Raw genomic sequence first — 25,159 nt, 5'->3', positions numbered from 1 at the left:
ATTGTCTATCTCCATCGAGTGCCTCCTTTTGCCTAAATCAGCAGCTCTTAAGCTTTTTGAAGCAGGACTTGTGCTATTGGGGGACCCATTTACAAAGGGACTCCACTTTACTTTCCCCCATCCCAATACAGGAATCCCAATGCAGGAATCTCACAACAGTGAACACAGAAAAACAATTATATTTTATTTTTCATTTTCAGTATTTATAAATATAGAGCATTAGTGAGATCTGAAATGTATTTCATGGCCATGTTGGACATTATGTGGCAACAACCCAGATTTGACATCAAGCCTCTTTCCAGTCCACCATGTTCCTCCTTCCAAGCCAACTTCAATAGAGTCGCAACTCACTCTGAAGTCTGAAAACCACAGCCCTAAGTGCTGGGAGGGTTAGAAGCAGGAACTATATTAGCTATAAAGGGGGCAAAAGCAGCAAGAGATCTACTAGTGGCCTCTCCTTTCCTCCGCATTTGACTGCTATCCTTTCCGAAAATTCTCTGCCTGATGGAGACAGAACCTGAAGAACTCCCAACACTCAAAGTTAAACCTTTCTCATATAGAAAGTATAACGTGTAGCCAAGCTCTAAGAGAACCAAAGTTGTAATCAGCAGTATTTGCCCACTGGTCCAGGTTTAGCACTCAAGTTACCCAACCCAGAGCTCTCTCTGGATGGAGGAAGAACAAAGAATGAAGCCATGTATGCAATAAAAATGGCATGTGGCTTATGTGTGTCTTAACGGCTGAAAGGTGTGACTGCAACTAACCCTTTGCTGTCTATTTCTCATTATACCGCTGAAATGCTCCATTTCTGAAGCCAGCTATGTTCTTCCTGGGGTTGCAATTAAAAAGAAATCATAACAAAGCCGTTATGAAAAGAAATATTTAAAACATTATTTCCTATTTTTATTTAGTTTGAAGGCTTTGCTATAGAAAATGGTGCTTCGCTACACATCGGGTTGGACCCAACCAGCTTTTCCACTGTGAGTAGGGGAGGGGCATCAAATGGCTACACTACAGATTTACAGATGATTGTTGGATACTCAAGCCAAACATGCAACAAGAATAGGGTTGGTGGTGAGATAACACTATGACACTGTTGTGGAAAGCCTATGGAAATATTTGGGTATTTCTAGAAATTATCTTCTTTTTTAAAATTAAAGAGTACAACTATATTCTTATGCCAATCCCCTTTATTTCCATGGGACTTGCAGGGTAGACATTTTCCATAAGATCTCTCAGCTACAAATTCATTAGTTACGGCACATCTATTCTACAACAGTATATTGAACAACTGATTGAATTACCACTTAGAGTCATGGTTTTCCCCAAAGAATCCTGGGAAATGTAGTTTGGCACAGTGCTGAGCATTCTCTGCTGGAGATCTTCCCAGATCACAGAGTTCCCATACATGGTATAATTTCCCAGGGTTCTCTGGGAAGAGGCTGTTAAACCAATTTAAAAATATGGTATAGATATATGCCCTGGGATGTAATATCTCTCAGACTCAGTTTTCCCATTTGAAATTGGAATTGTAGTGACCTTCATAATAGGGTTCTTTACATGGCATTCTGATTGTGACATTTAAATGGTTGATGAGAACAATGAAAGTTTGTGCCCAAGGGATTACTTCCAAGAGCCCATTGTCCCACTCCATGGCTAGAATTGTAGAGCAGTGTAGTTATTTGTTTGGCACAGCCTGTCAGCCACAATGTTTTATTTCCTTCAACAGAAGGCACAAAGTAAGGGCTCCAGACAACAAAAGTTTAAAAAAGAGACAAGTAGAAACGCCACACGTAAAACTGTTAAGTTGCACAGCCTCAACATAAACAGGAACATTTTTTCTCTCCATTTAGCTACAATAAATGGTTATAGCAGCAATGGTTAACAATCCAAGTATCACATATGCTGTAAAACATGCATATTCAACAGGACCATCAATGAATTATACAATGCATAGAAATTATCTCTCTTTTGGCAAGACAATGATTTTAAAAGCAAAAGAACTCCTTCTCAAAAAGTTTCAGAGATGCTGTTCAGAAGTTAACTTTAGTTCAGTGGGGTATTTTGTGGCTCAGGGGTGGCCAACTTCTATATTCTTGAGGGGACAGGAGGGACAACACTATTTTTAAGACACTTGTCTGGGTACCTGAAGTGCATTTTTCTGTACCAACTGACCCTCTCGCCAGTCTTCAGGTTCCATAAAAGAACTGATACCAAGAAGCGGTAACGAATCTACAGTCCATAGGCTCAGGCATGGCTGCAGCACTGCAAGCAACAGCTCTGACCATGTGAAAGTTTGTCTCTGCAAGGCAAATAGCAGCTTCAGGGAGGAGGGCTGTGATGTGCTTGAGGAGCAAGGACAGAGCACACGAGTAGCTGCCCTCCACTGCAGCCAGTGTCCAAGTCAGCTGGTGGTCGCTTGCCGTCTTTTAAAAGAAACATGAGAGAGCCTGCTCGTGGATCTCACCAGTCACTTTTAACTTGACCCTGAGTAGATTAGAGTAGGATCTCAACAAAATAGAACTGAGCAAATACCATTGTAAGCAATGGAAGTTGTGGACAAGGTAGGGTTACCAGGGGGTGGGTGCAAGAACTTGGGGCCACCATGATGTCACTTCTGGGGGGGGGAAAGTGATGTCAGGTTGCCCTAGCAATTGCCAGAAACTATAGTAAAACTTTTACACACATGGTGTGAGATCACACAAAGCGACATTGCTTGTGAGGCTAGCGTGTTAAAATTAACTTCCCCTCCACTCTGAGTGGCGACAGGCAACAAGGAGTTCCAGCAGGAGGTTTTCCACCATAATGGGAAGACCAGCAGCCCTAGGGAAGGGCAATGGAAAGAGAAAGGGATCCTTCATTTTCTGGCTCAGATTTAAAAAAAAATGAGTCCTGAACAATGATGATATTCCATCGGTTGATGCCCACTGAAAGGAGGGGCTGTGGCTCAACAGCACAACATCTGCTTGGCATGCAGAAGGTCACAAGTTCAATCCTTGGCATCTCCAGCTGGACGAATCAGGTAGGAGGTGGTGATGTGAAAGACCTCCACCTGAGACCCTGGAGAGCAGCTACCGGTCTGGCTAGACAGTACTGATTTTGATGGACCCAGGGTCTGATTCAGTAGAAGGCAGCTTCATGGGTGTTCCTGTATTCATGTGACAAACTGAAAGCAACCAATTAGGCATATGGTGACCTTCAGAACCGTTTCCTTTACTCTCTACGGGCCTCCCTTCTTAACAGAATAAAGTTACAGGGGCATGGAGAAAGAAGATGGGAAACCATTTCACACCTTGTGAAAAACTCTACATGTATGTCAAGCTGATGTTTCTTTTTGCCATTATGAGCACTTTATCAAATAAATAAAATGCTGACCGACAATCCAGTGCAGAGTTAAGTCGCTTACAAAAGTTGGTGTCCGGAATTGACACCTGCAATTGACAATTGGACCTTTGACAGTATTTTCAAGCGGGAAAATGGCGATGGACACAAAGTACTAGAAGAGTGGTGCTCAGTTTGGAAAAGTTATTATTTGTATAACAGTCTACTTTTTTGCCCTTATGCTTATTTGCATATTATTATAATACATATATTATACATATTTTAAAGATACCACTATTAATTTTTAAAAAACCTACTTTCCCCTGGGTGACACAACTGAAATATTGGGGGGGGGGGATTATAGGAAATGGTATCCTCTCCTTCTCCCCCATTTCCCACTATTTTCTTCTTTCCCACTCTTTTCATTATGCTGAATAGGAACATATTTTCTGGCATAGAAATGTAGGGAGTCTCCAGCCACTATAAGATTCATGACCTTTTAATAACACCTTTTCAAAGGACATGAGACATCATAAGAAACTGACAGGGCAATTGTAAGCAGAGTTACATACCTCTACACCTATTAACTTCTGTGGGTTTAGAAGGGTATGCTCTTACACTCTTTAATAAAGAATGTTTGGATGCAAATTGTGTACTCTGGGCACCATCAGACATCAACACCTTCTGCTCAAGAGCTTTGACAATGAGCACGAAATGCACAGCAGCATTCTTGAGTATCTTGTTCCATTTTTGGATTGGAATGCCAGCCTCCAAGTCAGGCCTGGGGATCTGGAGCTGGGACCGTAGGTGCAGAGATGAAACAGAAAATGTCTCAGAATTCAACTCCCATTAATTAGCGATGTTTGCCTTCACAGATTTCAAATTTAAACTGGGTTTGTATCCATTCAACTATTACGACTCCAAACAAAAGAACTGTGGGAAATATAGTTCTATGGAAGAACAAGGGCATCTCAGTAGCTACATGTTATTTTTATTTGTGTATTGATACCCCGTTAGTCTCCCCAATGGGACCCAAGCGGCCTACCTCATCATGTGCTAGAAGATGTTATCCTCACAACAACAACCCAGCAAAGTTGGTTAGGCTGCGAGTGATTGGGCCAAGATCAGAGTAGGGCTTTGAACACAGGTCTCCTTAATCATAGCCTGATACTCTAGCCCAGGAGTGTCCAAACTTCGGTTCTCCAGGTGTCCATGGACTACAATTGCCATAAGCCCCTGCCATTTGGCCATGCTGGCAGGGGCTCATGGTAACTGAAGTCCATAGACATCTGTAGACCTGCAGTTTGGCCAATGCATCACTGGTGATTACACTACTAAATTCCCATTGGAAAAATAATGGCAGCTAGGGTATATTTACACTGTTTTAAATATGTAGTGTCAATCTTTCCTCAGTTGATTTTACATAAAGATTATAATCTGTCCCTTCTTTGCTCAAAAACTGTTATCATCCCTTTCAAAACCTATCATCATATTACTCTTCCATGTAGGCTTCATTCTTTTATCTTTTTCCTTATATAAGGACTACAAGACAGCCAGCTTGGTGCAGTGGTTAAGCGCAACAGCCTCTAATCTGGGTTTGATTCCCCACTCCTCCACGTGCAGCCAGTTGGACCAGTCACAGTTCTCTCAACCTCACCTACCTCAACGGGTGTCTGTTGTGGGGGAGAGGAAGGTTAGGTGATTGCAAGCCACTTTGGGACTCCTTCGGGCAGTAAAAAGTGAGGTACAAAAAAAGCTCTTCTATAAATATTATATAAGTTATACCAAACTATTACTGTTCACTCAGTTGTAAAAAGAAATATATATATGCAATTTATTTTAATACAGTGAATTGATACTGGGGGGAAATGAATGGGGAGAGCAGTGTACAGTCGCAGTTGACATGTGTTACTGGACCCAGATCCAAAGCTTAAAACAAAAGAGCACTCTCAGCTTTGAGTTCTGTCAAGCTGTGTCCGAGGAAGAGTCATAAGATGCCGACACAATGAAGTTGCCAGAGCTAGAGTGGCTGGCCATGGACTGAGCAGCTTGTTGGCTTAGGTTGTTGCAGATCAGCACCAGCTGGTTGCTCTGGGCTTCCGAGAGAGTGCTGCAGCTCTGGTAGACGCTGAAGTTTGTCTTTCTACCGGGGATGTTCCCCTTCTCACACATGGTCTTAACCATCTTGGCCAGCTTGTTCTTACCGAGCGCTTGACAATTGTACCAGTGAAGGGCAGCCAGATTAACCACTGGCTTAATGGACAGGTAGAAAGGGGCGTCCTCATACCGCATGGCAGGGGGCCGCCTTTGTGCATACTCTTTGTAGTCTTGCACCGGGCAGGTCTGTGGTGCGTGCTGTGTGGCGTACACCCTGGAGTCTGTGCCCCCTCTCTTGGTTTTCGTGTTGCCATCGCTGCTGTCTTGACCCATCCATTCCAAATATTCCAATCCAGTCTCTGTCACCCGAAGCCTAATGTCCCCCCATTTGAGGGTTGACCCATGGAAACCTGTACAATGCCCAAAGGCTTTGGTATTGTTAAGCCAGACAAGATTCAGCAATCCCTCGGGATTGTAACGGCTCAGCAAGCCTCTTTTGCGTAGGATGAGCTCATCAGCAAAAGTCAGCTTCATGGACTTGTGTGGCTTGTTGCCTTTGCCTTTGCATCGCAACTCTATCTGCTTCTGCTTCAGTGCTTCTTGTGACCTCTTGAATTCCTTATCCCGGGTAATACTATATCCATATCTGTGTTCCTTGAGATATCGCTCCAGGCCACACTGGTAGTTGGCCAGACTATTTGGCTCATATTCCGAGCCATCCTTCTGGCGGGCATCAACAAAGAATGAAGCCAGGTATGCATCCAGCTCTTTGCAAGGAATGATGTAGATCTCCCGGGTTTCTGAGGGATATTTGGAGATAAGGAATTCTCTGAAGTTCCGGAGAGCCGTTTGGGTGCTGCGGATGGTTTTCTCATTCTGCTCTCTGCTCAGTTCTGCTGCTCTCTCATCTTGATCTGGGACACACAAAAGAAGAGAAGGGAGGAAATGAGTTTGAGGCATGCACCTTTTCTCAAATTAAAATTATCCTTAAAACAAAAGAAAAATTAATTCTTTTCAGAAAGATCACAAAGGTCTTCATTACATATTGTGTCTGAAAAGCCAAGTTCTGTTTCACAAATATTGCTATCAAGGATACGAAAAACAAACCAAAATGGGTTATTCAGATCGCTGGCACATATTTCAATGCATGAAGATTTGTAAGGCGGAAATTCAGAAATTTGAGTTGGTATGGATTTTAGAACAAGCTAGAAAATAGGAAACTTTATATTGATCCCACTGTTATATGCAGAGGTGCATTTAGAAAATGTAAAGGCCTTTCTGAATCATTTCATTTGTAAAACCAGAGGCTGTACTGGTTACCTTTAAAAAAAAAAAAGATCTAGAGCCTCATTTAATAAACCAAAAATGCTTTTAATGAAATACACTTTTCAGCCTACCAAATTCACAGTCTGTTTTGATATAATACATATCAGTAGTTACTACACAAAGGATTTTTAGGTCACTGTTGTGCAATGCAGATTGTGATCAAAATATACAATCTATAATATTTAAGCAGAAATAGCTTGAGCATGGTTTTTTTGGCACCTTAGGTGAATTTATGGATTTAGTGCTCAACCCCACATTCAATGTGGAGAAAATTTAGTAGTTCAGAACATACTTTGAACTTCATTTACTTGGCATTTGAAATTAACAGTATAAAAATTAAAAATGATAACATTTTAACACATTTTTATTTTTCATTAAATTCACCTAATTTGGTGCCCCTTAAAGCCAGGTGCGCCTAGGCAACTCCTGTCCCTGAACTTGGGCCAAGTTCTTGAGGAACTTTCTACTGCAGGGGTAGTCGAACTGCGGCCCTCCAGATGTCCATGGACTACAATTCCCATTCGCTGGCAGGGGCTCATGGGAATTGTAGTCCATGAACATCTGGAGAGCCGCAGTTTGACTACCCCTAGTCTACTGGCACAGGGGATTGAAAACTGCTATGAAGTTAGAACAGCTTCATGCTGTAGAAGGTAGGAGATGAGATATATCCTTTCTATTAAATCCGTGAGTTCAGTAAGACACAAGCACTCAGCTCCAACAACCAACAACTTTAGTGGAACTGGAAATACTGAACAACAGACAAGCAAACTATGGAACTTATATACAATTCAGAATTCACACCAAAGCATGTGATTGGCCCTTAGTGGAGGTCCATGATAGGACCTTAAGTCTGGCTCTCAATTGGTTCATAAATCTCTTCGGTTACTGGGTGAGAGCCCAGCATCAACAAATCCCAATTAAGGGCTCAGGATCCCAGCCTCACATCTCAACCTCCGAGCCTTGCACATTCTCCTTATGTCTGCATACACAACACTTTCCCAAATACAACAGGCTCTATTCTGACCATGAGAAGCAGTTGGCAGTACTAAGACAACAATTTATAGTACTCTGTCAACAAAGTACCCTCCTTGGCCTACCTCTGAGGAATTACTCATTTGGCACTGAATACATGCACTACCTATGAAGACAGAGCTATAAAACTGGAGGAACCACTCAGACCTCCTTTTCAAGAACTACAATTTCCTTCATTTAAGAGTGATTGACAGCAGGAGAATGTAGTCTACTCTACAGAATACCAAGAAGACAGAAGAATCATTGTGGAAGATATTGATTCCTTCTTTGGTTGCAAGTTATCTTCAAGTTCATTGTGAAATGTTGACAGGCATGCAATTTGCATGTCAGCAGTTTTGACAAGGCTTCATATTTAAAGTTGATAACTGTGACAAGAAATAAATATTTTCTAAAAGAAGCTTAGCTCATGCAAACAAATTATTAAGATGGTCTGTGACTTAGTGCCAGCCGAAGCAGAGTTACACCCTTCCCAGTCCACTGACTTCAATGGACTCAAAAGGGTGTAACTCTGCTTAGAACTGCAACTATAAAGGACTTCAAGAAATTTATTGCCCTATTTTGAGTAAACAACGAGTACTCTATTATTATATAGTGTCATTTCCTCCCTCAGAGAAATGTTATGATCCTAGATCTGTTTGAAACTCATACAAAGAAGCTTCTCTCAATTAGTTTATTTACGTATTTTTAAAGGCAAGGGAGAACCACCCGTCTTTTTCCCAGTGTGGATTCAAGCCACTATGCCTAATAATTATAATTTGTAGGTATGGCTGGTCTCAGCCTTCTAGCCAGATCCCTCTGTTTTTAGCCCCACCAGCAGCACAGCCTCCTCTGACCATCATAGATATTTCTCTATTCAAATTCCTAGATACTCCCAGGCCTACCCTTAACACTTTAAAGATGTTCCACTTTTGCACTACAGATTTCTGGGACTGTTGCTGCAGTTAGTGATAATAAAATGCTCTTTCTGGTACTAAGATCTTTATACCACAGGCTGAGTTTTAAGCATTCAAAAATTAGATTCAGATGATCCTGGAGCCCTGGAATCACTGCCAACCTCTCTACCAGAGATACTCTGGCCCCAAGCAAGGGACAGCTCTTGTCCCATGTGAGGCTGGAAGGAGCTGCCATGAAAAGGTAGGTTGAATCCCAGGTGGGAGCCCTCCCCCATGTTTCTTCCACCGTAACTTGGTTTTGCTTGTTTTACGACTGTGTTTTTATGTCTAGTTTTTAACTGGGGGTTTTATGCAACTGTATGTAATAAATTTAATAATAATAATAATAATAATAATAATAATAATAATAATAATAATAATAATAATAATAATAATAGTTTTAGGGGCCACAGTGCCTAACGTTAACCTCAGGATACAAATCTGGCTATTTAAAGCACATACCAGAACCTCTCTGTGTATGTGTTCTCTGATCCAATATGTACATCCCTACATGCTTGGAGGCTCTCTTCCAGAAATGTTCTGTGGATTTCTATACATCATGAAAGTAGTTATACTTTTATTTCCCTCCTTATACTTACCTATCATACTATCTCACTCTGTCTTGTGTTAACACTTAGCTTAATTTGTGTGCAAGTGTGCTAGTTTTATTTTTAATTTGTTTCTCAATTTTAAAAAAAATTCTCATTCTATTACAAACTGGCCACTGTGAATTTCTAAGGGAAGAACCCCACAGGCAGAGAATCCCATTGTTGTTATTCCTCTTGCAAGCTAATTTCCCCAATCGAAATTCTAATTTGGGTAACACACATACCACTGTACAACTGATTTCTCTCCAGCTGCTGCCCTTAAGCTGCTGCTGTCTACTACAACTTCAGAGATAGCAGAGAGGCTGGCAGTGGTGGTGCTACAGCAGCTGGGCAGTCAGGGGTCCTCTGAAGCAGTCCCCCTCTGTGCAGGATTCAGGGTAGCCACCCAAGTTGTCCCATGGCTTAGACACACCCCCACCTGGCTGATTCAGATGTTACATTTATATAGTACAATGACTTAAAAGATCATTTTAGGTGTGTTGAAAAGTCTTGACTATAGTTGATAACACTTGGTTGACTACAATGTGGTTATTACTACCACAACCATTTTTAGAAACATTCACAATATTTTTGTTCATTTAAAGGAGAAAATATTGGTATATTTGTTGAAGCCAATACAAAATTCACCCTATTATTCCAGTGAATATTCAAGCATCTATGCTGTTCAGCATGCCCATACTCCAGAATATATCACACCCACCCAGCAATTATTTTAAAACTTCTCAAGCTATCAGAATTTTGACTGACAAGAGTATCTTTAAAAAAAAATGACTCTGTCTAGACATCTTAAATGGCACAGCTTGAGACACAGTAAACGCTCATCACATTTTAATAGATGGGCTTGTCACAACAAAAGAGAGACACACTGTCATGTGTGTTTGTGTTGTGGCTTGTTTACACTATCTGGGAAAAAACCCGGTCTGATTTACCTACCATCAGGCCATAATAGTCAGATGCAAAACCCTGCATGTGAAAATGAGGGAGAAGGGTAATGTGCACAGGAAAGCAAAGGAGAGAGGACAGTGGAGGCCTTACCACTTAGTAGGGTAAGGTGTCTACACATCATAGGAAATATTCTGGGTATTCTTTAATATATGTGATGCAGCCCTTTTAGTCAGCCCTTCCTCCAAGGAGCTCTTAGAAGATGAAGAATAAGAGTTGGTCTTTATATCTCATTTTTCTCTACCTTAAGGAGTCTCAAAGCATCTTACAATTGCCTTTCCCTTCCTCTGCCAATAACAAGCACCTTGTGAAGTTGTGGGACTGAGAAATCTCTGAGAGAACTGTGACTGGTCCAGTGTCACCCAGCAGGCTTCATGTGGAGGATTGGGAAATCAAACACAGTTCTCCACCACTCTTAACCAATATACCACACTGGCTCTCTTCTAAGCAGAATAACAGAGTAATCCTAAACAGAGTTAGGATAAGACTGTTAAATCATTCTAAATCAGATGACTTCTTGGCAACTGCATTCCTTTGTTCTTATATCTCTCTTATTTCAGTATAAAGTAGGGATTTTGTATGTGTGTGCCATCAAGTCACAACTGATTTGTCGCAATCCTGTAGGGCAGGGATAGTCAACCTGTGGTCCTCCAGATGTTCATGGACTACAATGGAATTGTAGTCCATGAACATCTGGAGGACCACAGGTTGACTACCCCTGCTGTAGGGTTTTTCAAGGTAAAAAATGTTCAGAGATAGTTTGCCATTGCCTGCCTCTGCATCACAACCCTGGTATTCCCTGGAGGTCTCCCATCCAAATACTAGCCAGGATTAGCCCTGCTTAGTTTCTGAGATATGGCTATAAAATAAGGATGCAGGGAAGCGATCTTATTTGATCATCAAAGGGGGCTCAGAGGTAAAGAGAACAGAATCTTTTCTGGGATTTTTCTTCCTGCCCTGCTCATTTCTGTTATTAAAAATGAGCTGAGGGAAAGGGGGGTTGGATGGGGAACAGGTCGAAATGGGGTCAGTTCCAGTGCCCCACACCTGGACGTTCCTTTGGATGTGAAAACTAGACCCTCCTCAACTCATTCACTATGTGTGAACAGGAGCAGGTAATGCAGCTGCTCCTTCCTCTCTCTCAGCTTTTGAATCAGACCATCTAAATAAAGCACTAAGAAGAGGAAAGCAATGGAATATGCAATAAATATTTTATTACATTAATCATAATAAACTATGCTGAAGTGACTCCTAGCCAAAGAATATTCCTAAATCAACTTTAGAATGTGATTGTAATTTCAGGCTTAGCAGCATGAATCCACAAGACTGTAATTAATATAATAAATCACACTCTGGGTTTCACTACAGAAATTCGAGGTATTTGGCTGATATATGGTTTATAAAATGGCCCATACAGTCTTTTGCCCCTAATCTTTTTTATTTCATTGTCAAAGCTAGTGAATCAAAGGCGCCCGCTTCTGATTTATTTGTAATATCCACCAGAGATGTAAATATACAGTGTGTACAATGAGTTATTGCTGCCAGCTACTAATACCACAGGAAACTATAGGTGTGTCTTAGGGAATCTTATTTCGACATTTCCTCCTCCTTTGAATGAACACAATAACATGGCTAGTATGGTTGCTAGAGAATATGCTTTTCATTTCAAAGTTTTAATCAGATTAAATCAGTGGTCCCCAACCTTTTTATCACCGGGGACCGGTCAACGCTTGACAATTTTACTGAGTCCCGGGGGGGGGGTAGTCTTTTGCCGAGGGACACTGCAGCTACCTGAGCCCCTGCTCCATTTGCTTTCCTGCCAGCGACCCTGACTTCCGGACACCCACTGGGGGGCGCTGCCAGCAGCAGCTGCGCAGTGCTACGTCAAGGGGGAGCCCCAGCCATGGCGGCTGCCGGAGAGCACCAAAGGTGAGTGGGCGGCAGAGTGGCAGGGCAGTGCCCAAGGCACCAGCCAGGGAAGAGGGCGAGGAGTTGCTGCGGCCCGGTACCGACTGATCTACGGACCTGTACCGGTCCCCGGACTGGGGGTTGGGGACCACTGGATTAAATGACTGATTTTTAAATAAGTTGTCTCCCTTTTCTTCAATATACATTATACATAATTATCAGTCTCTGTAAGACTTACAAGGAGCAACAGAACTTTCTGCCAGTGAATGTTTTGGATAGTTGTACAAAGGAGGTTTCCCTTTGAATAAGGGTTATCTAAAACTAGCCAGTGTGAGATGGAGATACTTCATTGTAACAGTATTTTCTCAACCTCCAAATTTTCTCAGTCTCTAGCTGAGCTGGATTGTTTGAACTTTTTCAACAGAATCCTTTCAACGGAATCCGCAATTCATATAAATCTCGCAGCTATGCTTTCTCAGTGGAGTGGACTCATATATTTAAGCCTGGATTTTTTAAAAGGACATCAAAATGTTAAGATCCCCCCTTCAGTTTTATGTATTTATTCAGCTTCACAATATCATGTCAATATCAGTGAATCTATTTTAAACTACCTGAGTTCACAGGTAGTGCCAAACTACCTATCCTCAGGTACTCTTTCATATATCAGTGGCAAGATCATTTTAAAAAATGGTAGAAGGCAGTAAGAATCATCATAGTCTCAGACAGCTAGACTGTTCTCTCGCATGCTTTGGAATCAGACCTATGTGGCAAAAGAAAGCTTTGTTCTCATGAATAAACATTAAAAGTATAGTGTGAAATTATCACATAATTCTTGAGGTGGATTCCTGACATGATAAGCTACCAGCTCAGCATGCCACATGCACAGGTAACGTTTCTAGACACTTAATTATGAAATGTGAAAATGGAGATCTCCTCTTGATCATTTTTGGAAGTCTTACTTCTGGGCATTTGATAGTTGATGCCCAGAAGTAAGACTTTCAAAAATGATGTACAGATCCAGTTTAATTGAACACATTTGTTGCTTTGGACCAGTTGCTAGAAAATCAAAGGGCAAGGCAATTCCTCCTCCCTTTTAACTGTACACCATAGGTAAACTTTCCCACTGGATTTAACCTATTGCTAAAAGATGTTGAGGTCTTCAATGTGACAAGCCCCAAACAGTATCTCCTGCCTTGTGTGCATAAGATTCAAACCCAAGCTGTAATCACAGTGCCCAGGAAGCTGTTGTTGAGAAGATGCACTCAAAGTCTGGACTCAGGGCTGGTTGCCCCTGGTCCCGGCTTGGTCCCGACAAGAGAAAGAGGAGGAAGAGCATGAAAGAGCTGGGGAAGAATGAAGAGGAAAGAACATCCCAAGAGGCATGTTCAAGAGAAGATTTAATATCAGCACCACATGGAAACATTCCATGTTGCATTGTTGTTGTTAATTTCTTACTTCTCAAACACAAAGAAAAATGTGATTCCTCCAACCCAGTAACTGGAATATTGAGGCATAAGGACACCAACAAAACGAGGACGTATAATTTAGACAATATTTGTCTTTAATTACAAGGCACTTTTGAAGAAGAAGAAGAGTTGGTTCTTATATGCCGCTTTTCCCTACCCAAAGGAGGCTCAAAGCGGCTTATAGTCGCCTTCCCATTCCTCTCTCCACAACAGACACCCTGTGGGGCGGGTGAGGCTGAGGGAGCGCTGATATCACTGCCCGGTCAGAACAGTTTTTTTATCAGTGCCGTGGCCAGCCCAAGGTCACCCAGGTGGCTGCATGTGGGGGAGCGCAGAATCGAACCTGGCATGCCAGATTAGAAGTCCGCACTCCTAACCACTACACCAAACTGGCTACAACAGTGTTGAGAACTAACTGAATGGAGCTAACTGAATGGAAACAGAAACTTGTATATTTTCTACAGAGGAACGGACTTCTGTAGTCTGAAGAGCCATTATCATTCCAAGAGAAATCTAGGTTGCATCTGAAGGATGGTAAACCTATGAACCATTCTGTAGTGCCTCAAGGCTGATTCTTGGGTCAGCATTCCAGGAGGAGTCGGAACCAGAGTTCCGTAAAAGCTCTCCAACGGTGAGCCCTTTGAAAGCCTGGCCTGTGGGGCCCTGCAGTGGGAAGAGGAGGTGACTGGCACCAGCCCTTCCTGCTGTGGGGGCAGCCAACATCAGGCCAGAAGTAGAGGAAACAAATTTTCCATGCCTCCACTTCTCAGCTTCTGGCCTGATCCAAATGAGCACCTGCAGAGGGGAAGGATGAGCAGCTAGTGACAGCCCTTTCCACTGTACAGGTTGATTGCTGGGCCATTAGTGGGGAAAACAGCTACTGTAGGGAGCGACTGCAGAGAGGGGGTCAGGCTCCTTCCTTTCCTGGGGGCTGTGGGGGAGGGCTGAGTGTTGCTGGAGGGAAAGAACTGGAGAACTGCTACCCTCCTCAACATCCATCAAACCAAACAAATCCTTCTTAGTTGTTAAAAAAAAAACACTGAATGAGGTTGTATTTAAAAGATGCCTATTTACACATGGAAACTTATCATGTTCTATTGAAAGGGGACCAGATACATTCCCAGACACATATCCAAACATCTGAAGGATTATTTGGCAGAATATTATGACTGGAAACACACAAGATGCATATGTTTGAATGTCAATAAATGGTTAACCAAATACTGTAAATGTCTAGTGTTCAGAAGGGGGGGAGCTCTGTCGTGTCCTTCCTATAGCATTTAAGTTAGTAAACAGATATCTCCATGAGAGGAAGTGGATAAATTTCCAAAGGGGTGAGTGAAGATCAGGACGTCTTCTCTAAGTCCAAAAAACAGCTGACAGGTGGTGATCTAGCTTTCCCTATACAGGACAGGAAACTTCTCCGCTGCATTGCCAGGGCTTGGGTTTCAATCCCAAGCCCCCTGGGATGGATGCAACAGAGAACATTCCCAGATGAGGGGGTGAAAACACTCCTTCTACAATTCATATACCTGAGCCATAAGGGTGCCATGGCGCTGCCCACTTCAGATTCAATATGGCTCACAAAATATTTGGGTTATGCACCACTTCAAAATGACAAGCATTGTTCAGCTGTGCGTTTCTTGGTGCATGTGTAAATTGTCCTCATCATTTGCTTCACTCAGTGAGAGTATTTTTAAAATTTAAATCCTAGCGGTTTACCAACTATGTATAGCATTCTATTGCTTTGTTTTCTGTTGTTAAAAAAGAGGTGGCAGTAGTCAAACAAAAAATATTCTTCCAATTTCCACCAATTCCTCCTTTCCTCTGCAGATCCCTACTAGGCTTTCCCTGAGGCCCAATTCTCTCTGGAGGAGTGGGGGCGGACTGTAGTAGTAAGTTTATTACAGAATTACACCAGAGCTGTAGGAATAAAATACATAATACACCTGTTTACACCAAAGCAATACAGGAAAAAAGTCATTTTTATATAGTGCTTTTCTCTACCAGAACAAGTCTCAAAATGACTTACATTTGCCTTCCCTTTCCTCTCCCCACAACAGACACCCTGTGAGGTAGGTGAGGCTGAGAGAGCCAGGTTGGTGTAGTGGTTAGGAATGTGAACGTCTAAACTGGTGATCCGAGTTTGATTCCCTGCTCCCTGAGAGCCCAAGGTCACCCAGCTAGCTGCATGTGGAGGAGTAGGGAATCAAACTCAGCACACCAGATTAGAAGCCGCGGCTCTTAACTACTACACCACGCTGCAGACTGTTTTGTATGCAATAAATCCCATGTCTAATCCCCAGCATCTCCTGTTAACAAGCTATCAAGTAGTAGGTAATGTGAAAGAATTCTGAGACCCTGGAGAGCCACTGCCAGTCAGAGGAGACAATACTGATCTGGAGAGACCCGTTGTCTCACTCCTCAGTATAAAGCAGCTGGAAGCATCAGTGAGAAGGTAGCATGCAGCCTGAGGATTGCTCATGTAACATGGTGGACTGGCATTCCAAAGAAGATTCATGAGTTCCAAATGAGGGAAGTGGTGTGTATTTTATTTACGGCAAAATTTCTAACCTGCCTTTCTGCCCTCACAAGGGCCACCAAGGTAGCTAATAGATATTGTATACAGAGTCCAATTTCCAGAGATCTCTCTATTGAGATACCAAGGAATAAATATTTATAATTTTATTTAAGGGTAAAACTGAAATTATACTGATTTGTACTAGTGAGGCTTCCTTTGCCTGACAGCAATCACAGGCAAGGCGGCAGAACTCAGGGCCACTAGAAATACAGAAGGCAAATAATAAGAATGAAATCCATGTGGAGGCCTGGCTGAAGGGAGACTGCCTTTGCCTTTTAATTTCCCCTGAACTTCAATTACTCAAGTGAGTTACACAGGAAACGCCCTATCTCATTTCACTGTGATGACTATACTGGCTGGGGGGCGGGGGATGACAAATATCCAGATTGCCAAGAATGGGAGCAAACAGTTGCCAGAATCCCATAAGGAAATCCCAGTATTCATAGCCACTTATCTTACTGTCAAGATTTACTGGCAGCAGTATAAATAGATGCATTAACAGGATAAGGGATGATGTACATGGGGGGGGGGGAAGCAAAGATCACACATAATTTTTTTTCATTTCTTCTTCTAAAGGTTGAATCTGCCCCCACCCCATTTGTATATTATAATGGAAACTTCGAAAAGATCTTCCAAGTTCTCCTGAGGAATTAACCCTAGTCACTTGTAAAGGAACTCAACAGATTTACATATGTTGCAACCTGGGCCCCTGGGAGATCTCTTAGCAGGCCTGCCAACCTCCAGGTGAATCCAGGCTACAAAGACCGGTTCTCTTTGGGAAAATGGCTCTTTTTGGGGTGGAATCTATGGAATTATAACCCTCCCTAACCCCAACCCCATTCTTTCAAGGCTCTATCCTGAAATTTTCAGGGATTTCCCAACCCAAAGTTGGCAATTTTCCTTAGTGCCATAGTTCAGCAGTAGAATTTACTGCCTAAGGAGGTGGTGAGCTCCCCTCACTGGCAGTCTTCAAGCAGCGGCTGGCTTATCCTGGTCCCCAACCTTTTTATCACCGGGGACCACTCAACGCTGGGGACCACTCACCAGGGACCACTCAACACCTTTTACTGAGGCCCGGTGTGGGGGGGGTAGTTTACTCCGCTACTCTCGACCACTGCCCTAATGCTCTCTGATTGCTATGGTAATGTTTAAACATCCCTTCAAAATAAGATACAGACACGCCACAACAATGAAGTGTGTTGTAAAGCAGTGGTCCCCAACCTTTTTATCACCAGGGACCACTCAACACTGGGGACCACCAGGGACCACTCAACACCTTTTACTGAGGCCAGGTGGGGGGTAGTTTACTCCTCTACTCTCAACCACTGCCCTAACGCTCTCTGTTCGCTATGGTAATGTTTAAACATCCCTTCAAAATAAGATACAGACATGCCATAACAATGAAGTGTGTTGTAAAGGGCTGGGGGGGGATGAAGTAAAGGGCTGGGGGGGGGAGAAGGCGTCCTTCGGGGCCCACCTCCAATTAGTCGAAGGACCACATGTGGTCCGCGGCCCACAGGTTGGGGATCGCTACTTTAGGCTGAGCAGAGGGTTGGACTAGATGGCGTGGATGGGCCCTTCCAATTCTGATTCTGTGATTCTATAACTTCAGCAACCAGCCTAGCACCACAACACAGCTTCTCCCCTACCACTCCCAGGAGAGAGATGCCCTCTCCTCCAAATATCAACTCTTCATTAACTGTATCATCCTTATAATACATTTATAATACAGTTAAAATAGATCTTAAAATAGATCTTAAAGGATATTGCAGAGTGGGGAAATCTGTTACCTACAGCAAATAAAACTGGATTTCTCCCATCTGAGCCTTAAAATGAGTTTCTTCGTATATCTTGATTGTAAAGGCTTGTAATTTGATTCAAATCATGGCAACTCTACAGAACACATTGTTTATATTTACAATATTCCTGGTCTTCTCTTCAAGAAATCTTGTTCAAGAAGGCTAAGAACAAATAAAACAATTGAATGATTAGTTTGACACAACGTATGGTGATAAATAATATTCAATCAGTGAAATTCCAACAAGATATGTGAAATGTAAATTTCAGTTTTGGAGAATACTCATGACGCCACTGGTCTATCAAGATCAATATTGTCTACTCTGAGAGCCAGCTTTGTATAGTGGTTAAGAGCGGCTGCTTCTCATATGGTGAGCTAGGCTTGATTCCATGCTCCTACATATGCAGCCAGCTAAGTGACCTTGGACTAATCACAGTTCTGATAGTGCTGTGTTATTCTCACACAACAGTCCCTGTCAAGGCTCTCTCAGCCCCACCTACCTCACAGGGTGTCTTTAATGGGGAGAGGAAGGGAAGGCAATTGTAGACTCATTTGGATAGTAAAAAACAGGTTATATGAACCAACTCTTCTTCTGACTGGCAGTGGGTCTCCACAGTTATAGATGGTGGATTTTCACATCACTTGCTACCTGATCTGACCTGGATGGCCCAGGCAAGCCCAATCCTGTCAGATCTCAGAAGCTCAACAGGGTCGACTCTGATTAGTACTTGGATGGGAGACCACCAAGGAAGCCCAAGGTTGCTATGAAGAGGCAGGCAATGGCAAACTACCTGTGAGCATCTCTTGCCTTGAAAACCCTATGAAGTCCCCATAAGTTTGCTGTGATTTGATGGCCCTTTGCACACATACATACTCTGCCTGGTTCTTTTAAATGGAAGTGCCAGATACGGAACCCACCATCTCCTGCATTTCTAGTTATAGCTCTACCACTGAGACAAGGCACCTCATCTTAATAAGAACACATGGAAGTGCCTTATCCTCAGGTCAATACTATCTGCTTCGGATATCATCTGCATAGTTGCGACTTCCCATTCCAGATCGCTGAGAAATCCTTTCAGTAGTTTCATGTAGATATTAAACAGCCAAAGAACACACAATACCAGGGGGTTATGCAACAGACTCTCAGCATTGTAATGTGGAAGCCACTGGCCTTCTAGGAGTAGAACCACTGTTAAGCAAGTGCCTGTAGTTTCCAACTGAGCCAGCATTTCCAAAACAATATCATGGCTCATGGTGTCAAAAGCTATCCAAAGGCTCGGCAGAATCAGCAGGAATGCAGTCCCCTATCCCTGTCAAAGGGAATATTGTCACTGAAAGCAACCAAGGCTATGTTTTGACCAAACCTGAATCCAGATTGGAATGGGTAAAACTAATCTAGTTCCTCCAGTACCTCCTGAAGCTGCACAACCAGCAAATGCTTAAGCACGTTGCAGAAAAACAGGATTCTGATAATTGGAATATAAGCATTCAAGTCCATGGATGCTTTCTTCAGGAGTGGCTTTATAACTTCCTCCTGCAAGGAGACAAGGCCAATCCCTCTCCATCAACATGGCATTTAAAACCTCCCAGGCCCACCTGACCAACCTACCTGTGTCTGTTTAAGAGGGAGGAAGATTAGTTCTAAATGGGCCACACATTTTAAAGCAGATTTACTTCCTTGTGTTGAGCCCTATTGACTCAATGCCATCCATACAACTAGGACAAGAGTGTGCTTTGAAAGCATCCCAAGAATGAATTTAATTAACAGCCATGTCTGCCACGGTGGGTATGAGCAAAGATTCCTCACAATCAAGGAACAGCAAGCCTGTACGTTTTACAAGTTTACATCCTTCCAATAAACAAGTATAATAGAGTTGCAACTTGGGCTCTTTAATATGCATTTGAGCAAAGCAATTTATCTGAAGTCACTTTTATTGGGAGGTTTTGGGCTGATCTGTAGCCCACCACGCTATAATAGTTCATGTTGGGAAACAATATGTTAAGATTATAGAACTCTAATATTCAAACAACTCTTTCCCATCTTACTCCTGTGCATCAGAAGCAAACATGTCTCCTTTTCCCCCATTCTTTTATTGCCCATCTCTCTCTCTCTCTCTCTCTCTCTCTCTCTCTCTCTCTCTCTCTCTCTCTCTCTCTTACACACACACACCAGAAATTTAGATGGCAAGTTCCTTGGGAAATGGTCTGTCTTTTCTTTGCTGATGTTATTCTGTAAGTGCCATGTGCATTGCTGGCACCATTTTAGGAGCCTTGTACTGCCTCCAGACGATGCTCAAACATTAATTCAAATGTACAGTTAAAGCTCATGGCAAAAAATTATCTAAGGATCATTTTAATAGTAATCAAGTACGTTAGCAATGAGGACACAAGGCTATACAACTTTTAATTTCTTTTTGAAAGATGTGTCCTGTATTCCATTTTGAGAATATGATTTGTGTATGTTCAGAGACTAAAAGGGCACTTGGTCACTTGTGCATTCTTTCCATGTATATCTGATGACAGCTCCACATTCAAGTCTACAAAAAAGACCCAACCCACTCATGTTAGGAAGAATGTATTCATCATGACATGAGTGTTCAGTTATAGAGTTGCTCCCTATTGCAAGTAAACATATCAGTGCATAGGGAATATCCTGATTTTATTACAGCCTAGATAAGGCTTCTTATCTTTTGGTCCAGCCATCTAAAGTGTGTTTGTTTTAGAAAGGCAACCAAATTCCTACTGTATTAATTACCTCCATATTTTAGGAGGACACTATAAACTTCATATTTCACAACAGAAATTTGCAGTGCAATCCTGAACAGAATTTACCCTAACAAATTCACTGAGAATGGAATTTAAATGTTGTGATTGTTTAGGACTGTACTGCTAATCTCCCAGGCATTTTCTACAGTCAAATGTCAGCCGCGCTGGGCCTTGATTCAGATATGAAAGAACCCTGCAGGAAGGGGTTAACCTTTCCACCTGTATAAAGTTGTTCAAATGGAAACTTATTCTTGGTGCTATTATTAGTTCTGGAAAAGTAGTAAGACAGCCAGCGAAAGCGTGTCTGTTTATTTTTCTCCCAAGGGCGAAAGATAGCCCTGAGGGTGGAGTTTGTTGTGATCAATGAAATTATGTGGGGGTGAAAGAGCTAAACTCCTCCTGCTTTCTGTGCTAGAAAGCCAGGAACTGTACGGTTACTATTTGACTTGGGGGGGGGGATCATTGTGAAGATCCTGTCATGGACCTCCTGCTCTCTCATGTAGATCGGATATAGGTATTTCAGGGATTGAGATCTATTATTATTATTGTTGTTGTTGTTGTTGTTGTTATTGTTATTATTATATTTATATTTATACCCCGCCTCCCCCCGAAGGCTCAAGGTGGCTTACATAACCCCGTCCCCTAAAACCATAAAATGACATCTTCATCTACAGATGAAGGTCCTAACTACAGGTGTGTGTCTTTCACTCTGCAAAATGGGAGCACTTTCCTTACTATAATTAATAGACCAAACACCCATTTAGTTCTCCAATAGAGGCCAGACAATTTCCAAGACATTTTCAAGTAGGTCAAAGGTCACAGTGAAGTCACAGAGAATCCATTCTGCTGCTGCTTGCCCCAACATACAGTGAACACATCAGATAATTTTGTGGCGTTTCTTCCCATACTGTCCCATCTAAGTTTTTTAAATCGTTAACACTTTGTTTTTCTACAATACAATTGGATGTATCAGTTAATCCAGCAGAATATCTCCATGTATGTATGTGTCACCAAACAGAATCTATGAGGTTGGCTTGTTCACAAAATTGCTCAATTACAACCAGGATTCTTTTCTGTCTTGTGCCAGCTGCAAGAACTTGGGGCTGTTACAGACCACTTGGGATGCAGGAAAGGGTAAAGGGGCAGCTTTTGAGAATCTATATTTTGGAATCTTTTACTACTGGAATACAGATTTTCTTTTACCTCTGCTGTGGTAGCACCGACTGTAATCATAATAAAAACATCATATAAATTTCATTCATGATTTCTGGGCCATGAGAAAAAAAACACTATATTCTCCATGCTTTTCCTTTTCAAAAATGACATATCAGGGAATTAATGTTATATTCAGCTCTGCAGCAGAGCTAGGCTCTGCTTGTGGAAGGAATTGTTGGTGACTTCTGAATGCCCCTGTTTCAAGCAGGAGAGAAAGAAAGAGCACATCTGATTAATCTGCAACAGCGGTTTAATTGTTCATTTGACCATCACCAACTTAAAGGGACGCTGAAGGCTATCTCCAGCAACTGACTTAGCCGAAAGTCATCAGCCTTGGTGTTCACAGTGTTAATGGCAAAACTCCACAGGCAGCAGTGCTTTTAGAAAGAGAGTTCTGGAAAGATATTGCGATGTTCTATAAGGTTTTGTCACTGCCTCTTGCACAACAGATCACCTTGCAGCAATGCAAGGAAGGCACTACTGTTTCTGTACATGTGTGGTGTTATATCCAGAATTACTTTGATTTATTTTGCAAGGGTCTCTATATCTCTTCATTAATTTAGATGTGTAGTACATGCTCTCCCTGAAGATTTGGAGCTGATAATGTACTTGTTACCAAAGGAAGAGCTACACAGATTCCTAGAGGCTCTGGCTTCTCCCTCCCTGCTGCTAGTTCAGTCTCCCGCCCTCCCTCCCTGTTGTCTCTGTCTCCCTCCCCTTTCTGGATCCACCTCTTGCACCTGGCTTCATCTCTCTGTGCTCCCTCTCCTGTTCCTCCTAGTGATCCCTGCAACAATATTATGCACCATTTTGGCTTGTTGCAGCTCAGTTACAATTCCATGAACTCTCCAGGGCTCAGCTGGAGGTTGGCAACCCTAATCTGTCCTGAGTTCTGGTTCCCCCTGATTACTTGCTTGCATGGCATACTGTGTTGTTCTGGCAGTCCACCTGAAGCAAGCAACCAGCAGGAGACTTGCGTGTGGAGGAGAACTTCTTTACAGTGGCTTTGTGACACTGGTGATGTCACCTCCAGCCAAGCCAATCTGCCCCACAGGTCCATCAAATAGCAGCAGGAGAAGAAGGCTGCCCACGTGAGAGCTCACACCAGTCCTGGCAGTCTTAAGGGAAACCAAACTCTTTTTTAACGTTTCAGATTTTTCTGCAGATCTGGTTTGCAGAATCCTAAACTGCAGCTCAGTCTGAGGCTATTTTGTAGAACTTTTGATTCATGATACTGTGTGATCTCCAGGCCCCACCGGTAGGCTGGCATTCCTAGGCCCATGTAGTCAACTTGCATGCCAAAGCCTATTTGCTAAGTCCCATATTGACAATATTTCTGTAGCTACAAGGTATTTAAAAATTGTAAATAAGTACAACAAAGGCTTAACAAAATTAATATTTCACAATGCGAGAAAAAGAGGCCATTATGGACCCCATCCCCATTGCTGAAATCAGCTATGCCTCATTTTGTTATGATGAACACATACGCATGAAGCTGCCTTCTACAGAGTCAGAACTTTGGTCTATCAAGTCTACTCTGATTAGCAACGACTCCCAAAGGTCTCAGGCAGGGATCTTTGACATCATGTACTCCTCATCCTTTCAGCTTGAGATAGAGGGTTTGAACCTTGGACCTCTTACAAGCAAGGCAGATGCTCCATCACTTAGCCACCCCCCCCCCCAAACAACAACTACATAGAGCATTTTATGAGGTTTAAGCATTCGCTAGAGATTTGGGAGGCATTTTGTGTAGTCAGAATTCAAAGTTATTTTTAAGTTTAATAGACTTGTTACTGCATAGTTGCTTAGAAGAAGAAGAAGAGTTGGTTCTTATATGCCGCTTTTCCCTACCCGAAGGAGGCTCAGAGCGGCTTACAGTCGCCTTCCCATTCCTCTCCCCACAACAGACACCCTGTGGGGTGGGTGAGGCTGAGAGAGCCCCAATATTACTGCTCGGTCAGAACAGTTTTATCAGTGCCGTGGCGAACCCAAGGTCACCCAGCTGGCTGCATGTGGGGGAGCGCAGAATCGAACCTGGCATGCCAGATTAGAAGTCCACACTCCTAACCACTACACCAAACTGGCTTAGATAACCAAGGATATAAAACTGATGAACAGGAAAATTTTCTCTTCATCATAAAAGGTTTGTGATGGACTGTGGTTAGTCAAACGTCCATTTAGGAAGTTTGCCATATTGCAGATTCTAAAGAACAGATTAAAAAATCAGTCTGCATTTGAAATGAATCACTTTTTTTTGTTCAACACAGTTTATGCCTCTGCACCATTCAAAAACAAATACTCAAGATAAACATTCCCTTTTCTCAGTTGATTAAACACCTGTCATTTGGAAACATCTCCTATTTCTGCAACTAATTGTGTTTGCACAATTATATGTACAACAAGGGAACAACACGCAGAATATAAGGCATACTAGTGCAACAGTAATATTAAACATTTTAAAGAGCCCAATTCAAAGAAAGTTGCAAAATTAGGGAAATACGATGTCAACAGCTACTGAACAAAAACAGTGAAAGAGAACTATTACATGTATTGGGGAGTGAGCCCCAAAAAATAAAGCAGCACTCACTCCTGTGAACAAAGCTTAGGATGGTACTGTAGGGTCCACTCTTTGTAAAAAGGAAAGTCAGACCCCCAGATTTAGGATTATCAGGCCATAGCACCAAACCCCCAGGAGGAATTGGAAAGCAGTTTGGCAACACTGGCAGCACATGCATGCACTTACATCACTGTTTTGTGTCTTTTTTAAGTGACATAAGGGATGCTGTAGCATTTTGGAAAAACTCTATGGTTTTACCAGAGGCATTTGAGTTGAATGGTAGCCTCAAGGTTGCTAAATGTTGTAATGATTCTACTAGTTGTTTCTCCCTTCCTTGCAACATATAATGAAAAGCACCATGCCATAGCTGCTAGCGAATAATATAGGGCTGGGGGAGCGGGGACTTGTAGCATGATGACATCACTTTACAGGAAAAAGGAGGACTAGATATTTTCAACCAATGCTCCACCACTTGGAGCTGGTTCTGCTCATAGGCCTTTAGTATTGATTCCAAAAGTCAGTCCAAAATAAATCTCTATCCCAATAAGAATTCTGTTGTATAGGAACAAGCTGTGTGTTTCCCTTCTTGGGGGCTTCACGAGGTCCCAAA

General features: G+C 42.4%; 1 protein-coding gene across 4 annotated transcripts in view; it reads right to left on the bottom strand.

Moving 5' to 3' along the window:
* Positions 1–202: 202 nt before the first annotated feature.
* The window catches only part of KIAA1958 (KIAA1958 ortholog), a 79,276-nt gene continuing 54,319 nt past the window's right edge, over positions 203–25,159 (bottom strand). For all 4 annotated transcript variants that reach the window (XM_077345308.1, XM_077345309.1, XM_077345310.1 and 1 more), the window contains one exon: positions 203–6,332. In XM_077345308.1, coding sequence (XP_077201423.1) covers positions 5,287–6,332 — 1,046 coding nt within the window. In that variant the 3' untranslated portion in view covers positions 203–5,286. The remainder of the gene's footprint in view (positions 6,333–25,159) is intronic.

Source organism: Paroedura picta, chromosome 7 (genome assembly GCF_049243985.1).
Source record: "Paroedura picta isolate Pp20150507F chromosome 7, Ppicta_v3.0, whole genome shotgun sequence".
In the NCBI taxonomy this organism is placed as follows: domain Eukaryota; kingdom Metazoa; phylum Chordata; class Lepidosauria; order Squamata; family Gekkonidae; genus Paroedura; species Paroedura picta.
The sequence above is the reverse complement of the archived record's forward strand: the minus strand, read 5'-3'. Positions and strand labels throughout refer to the sequence as shown.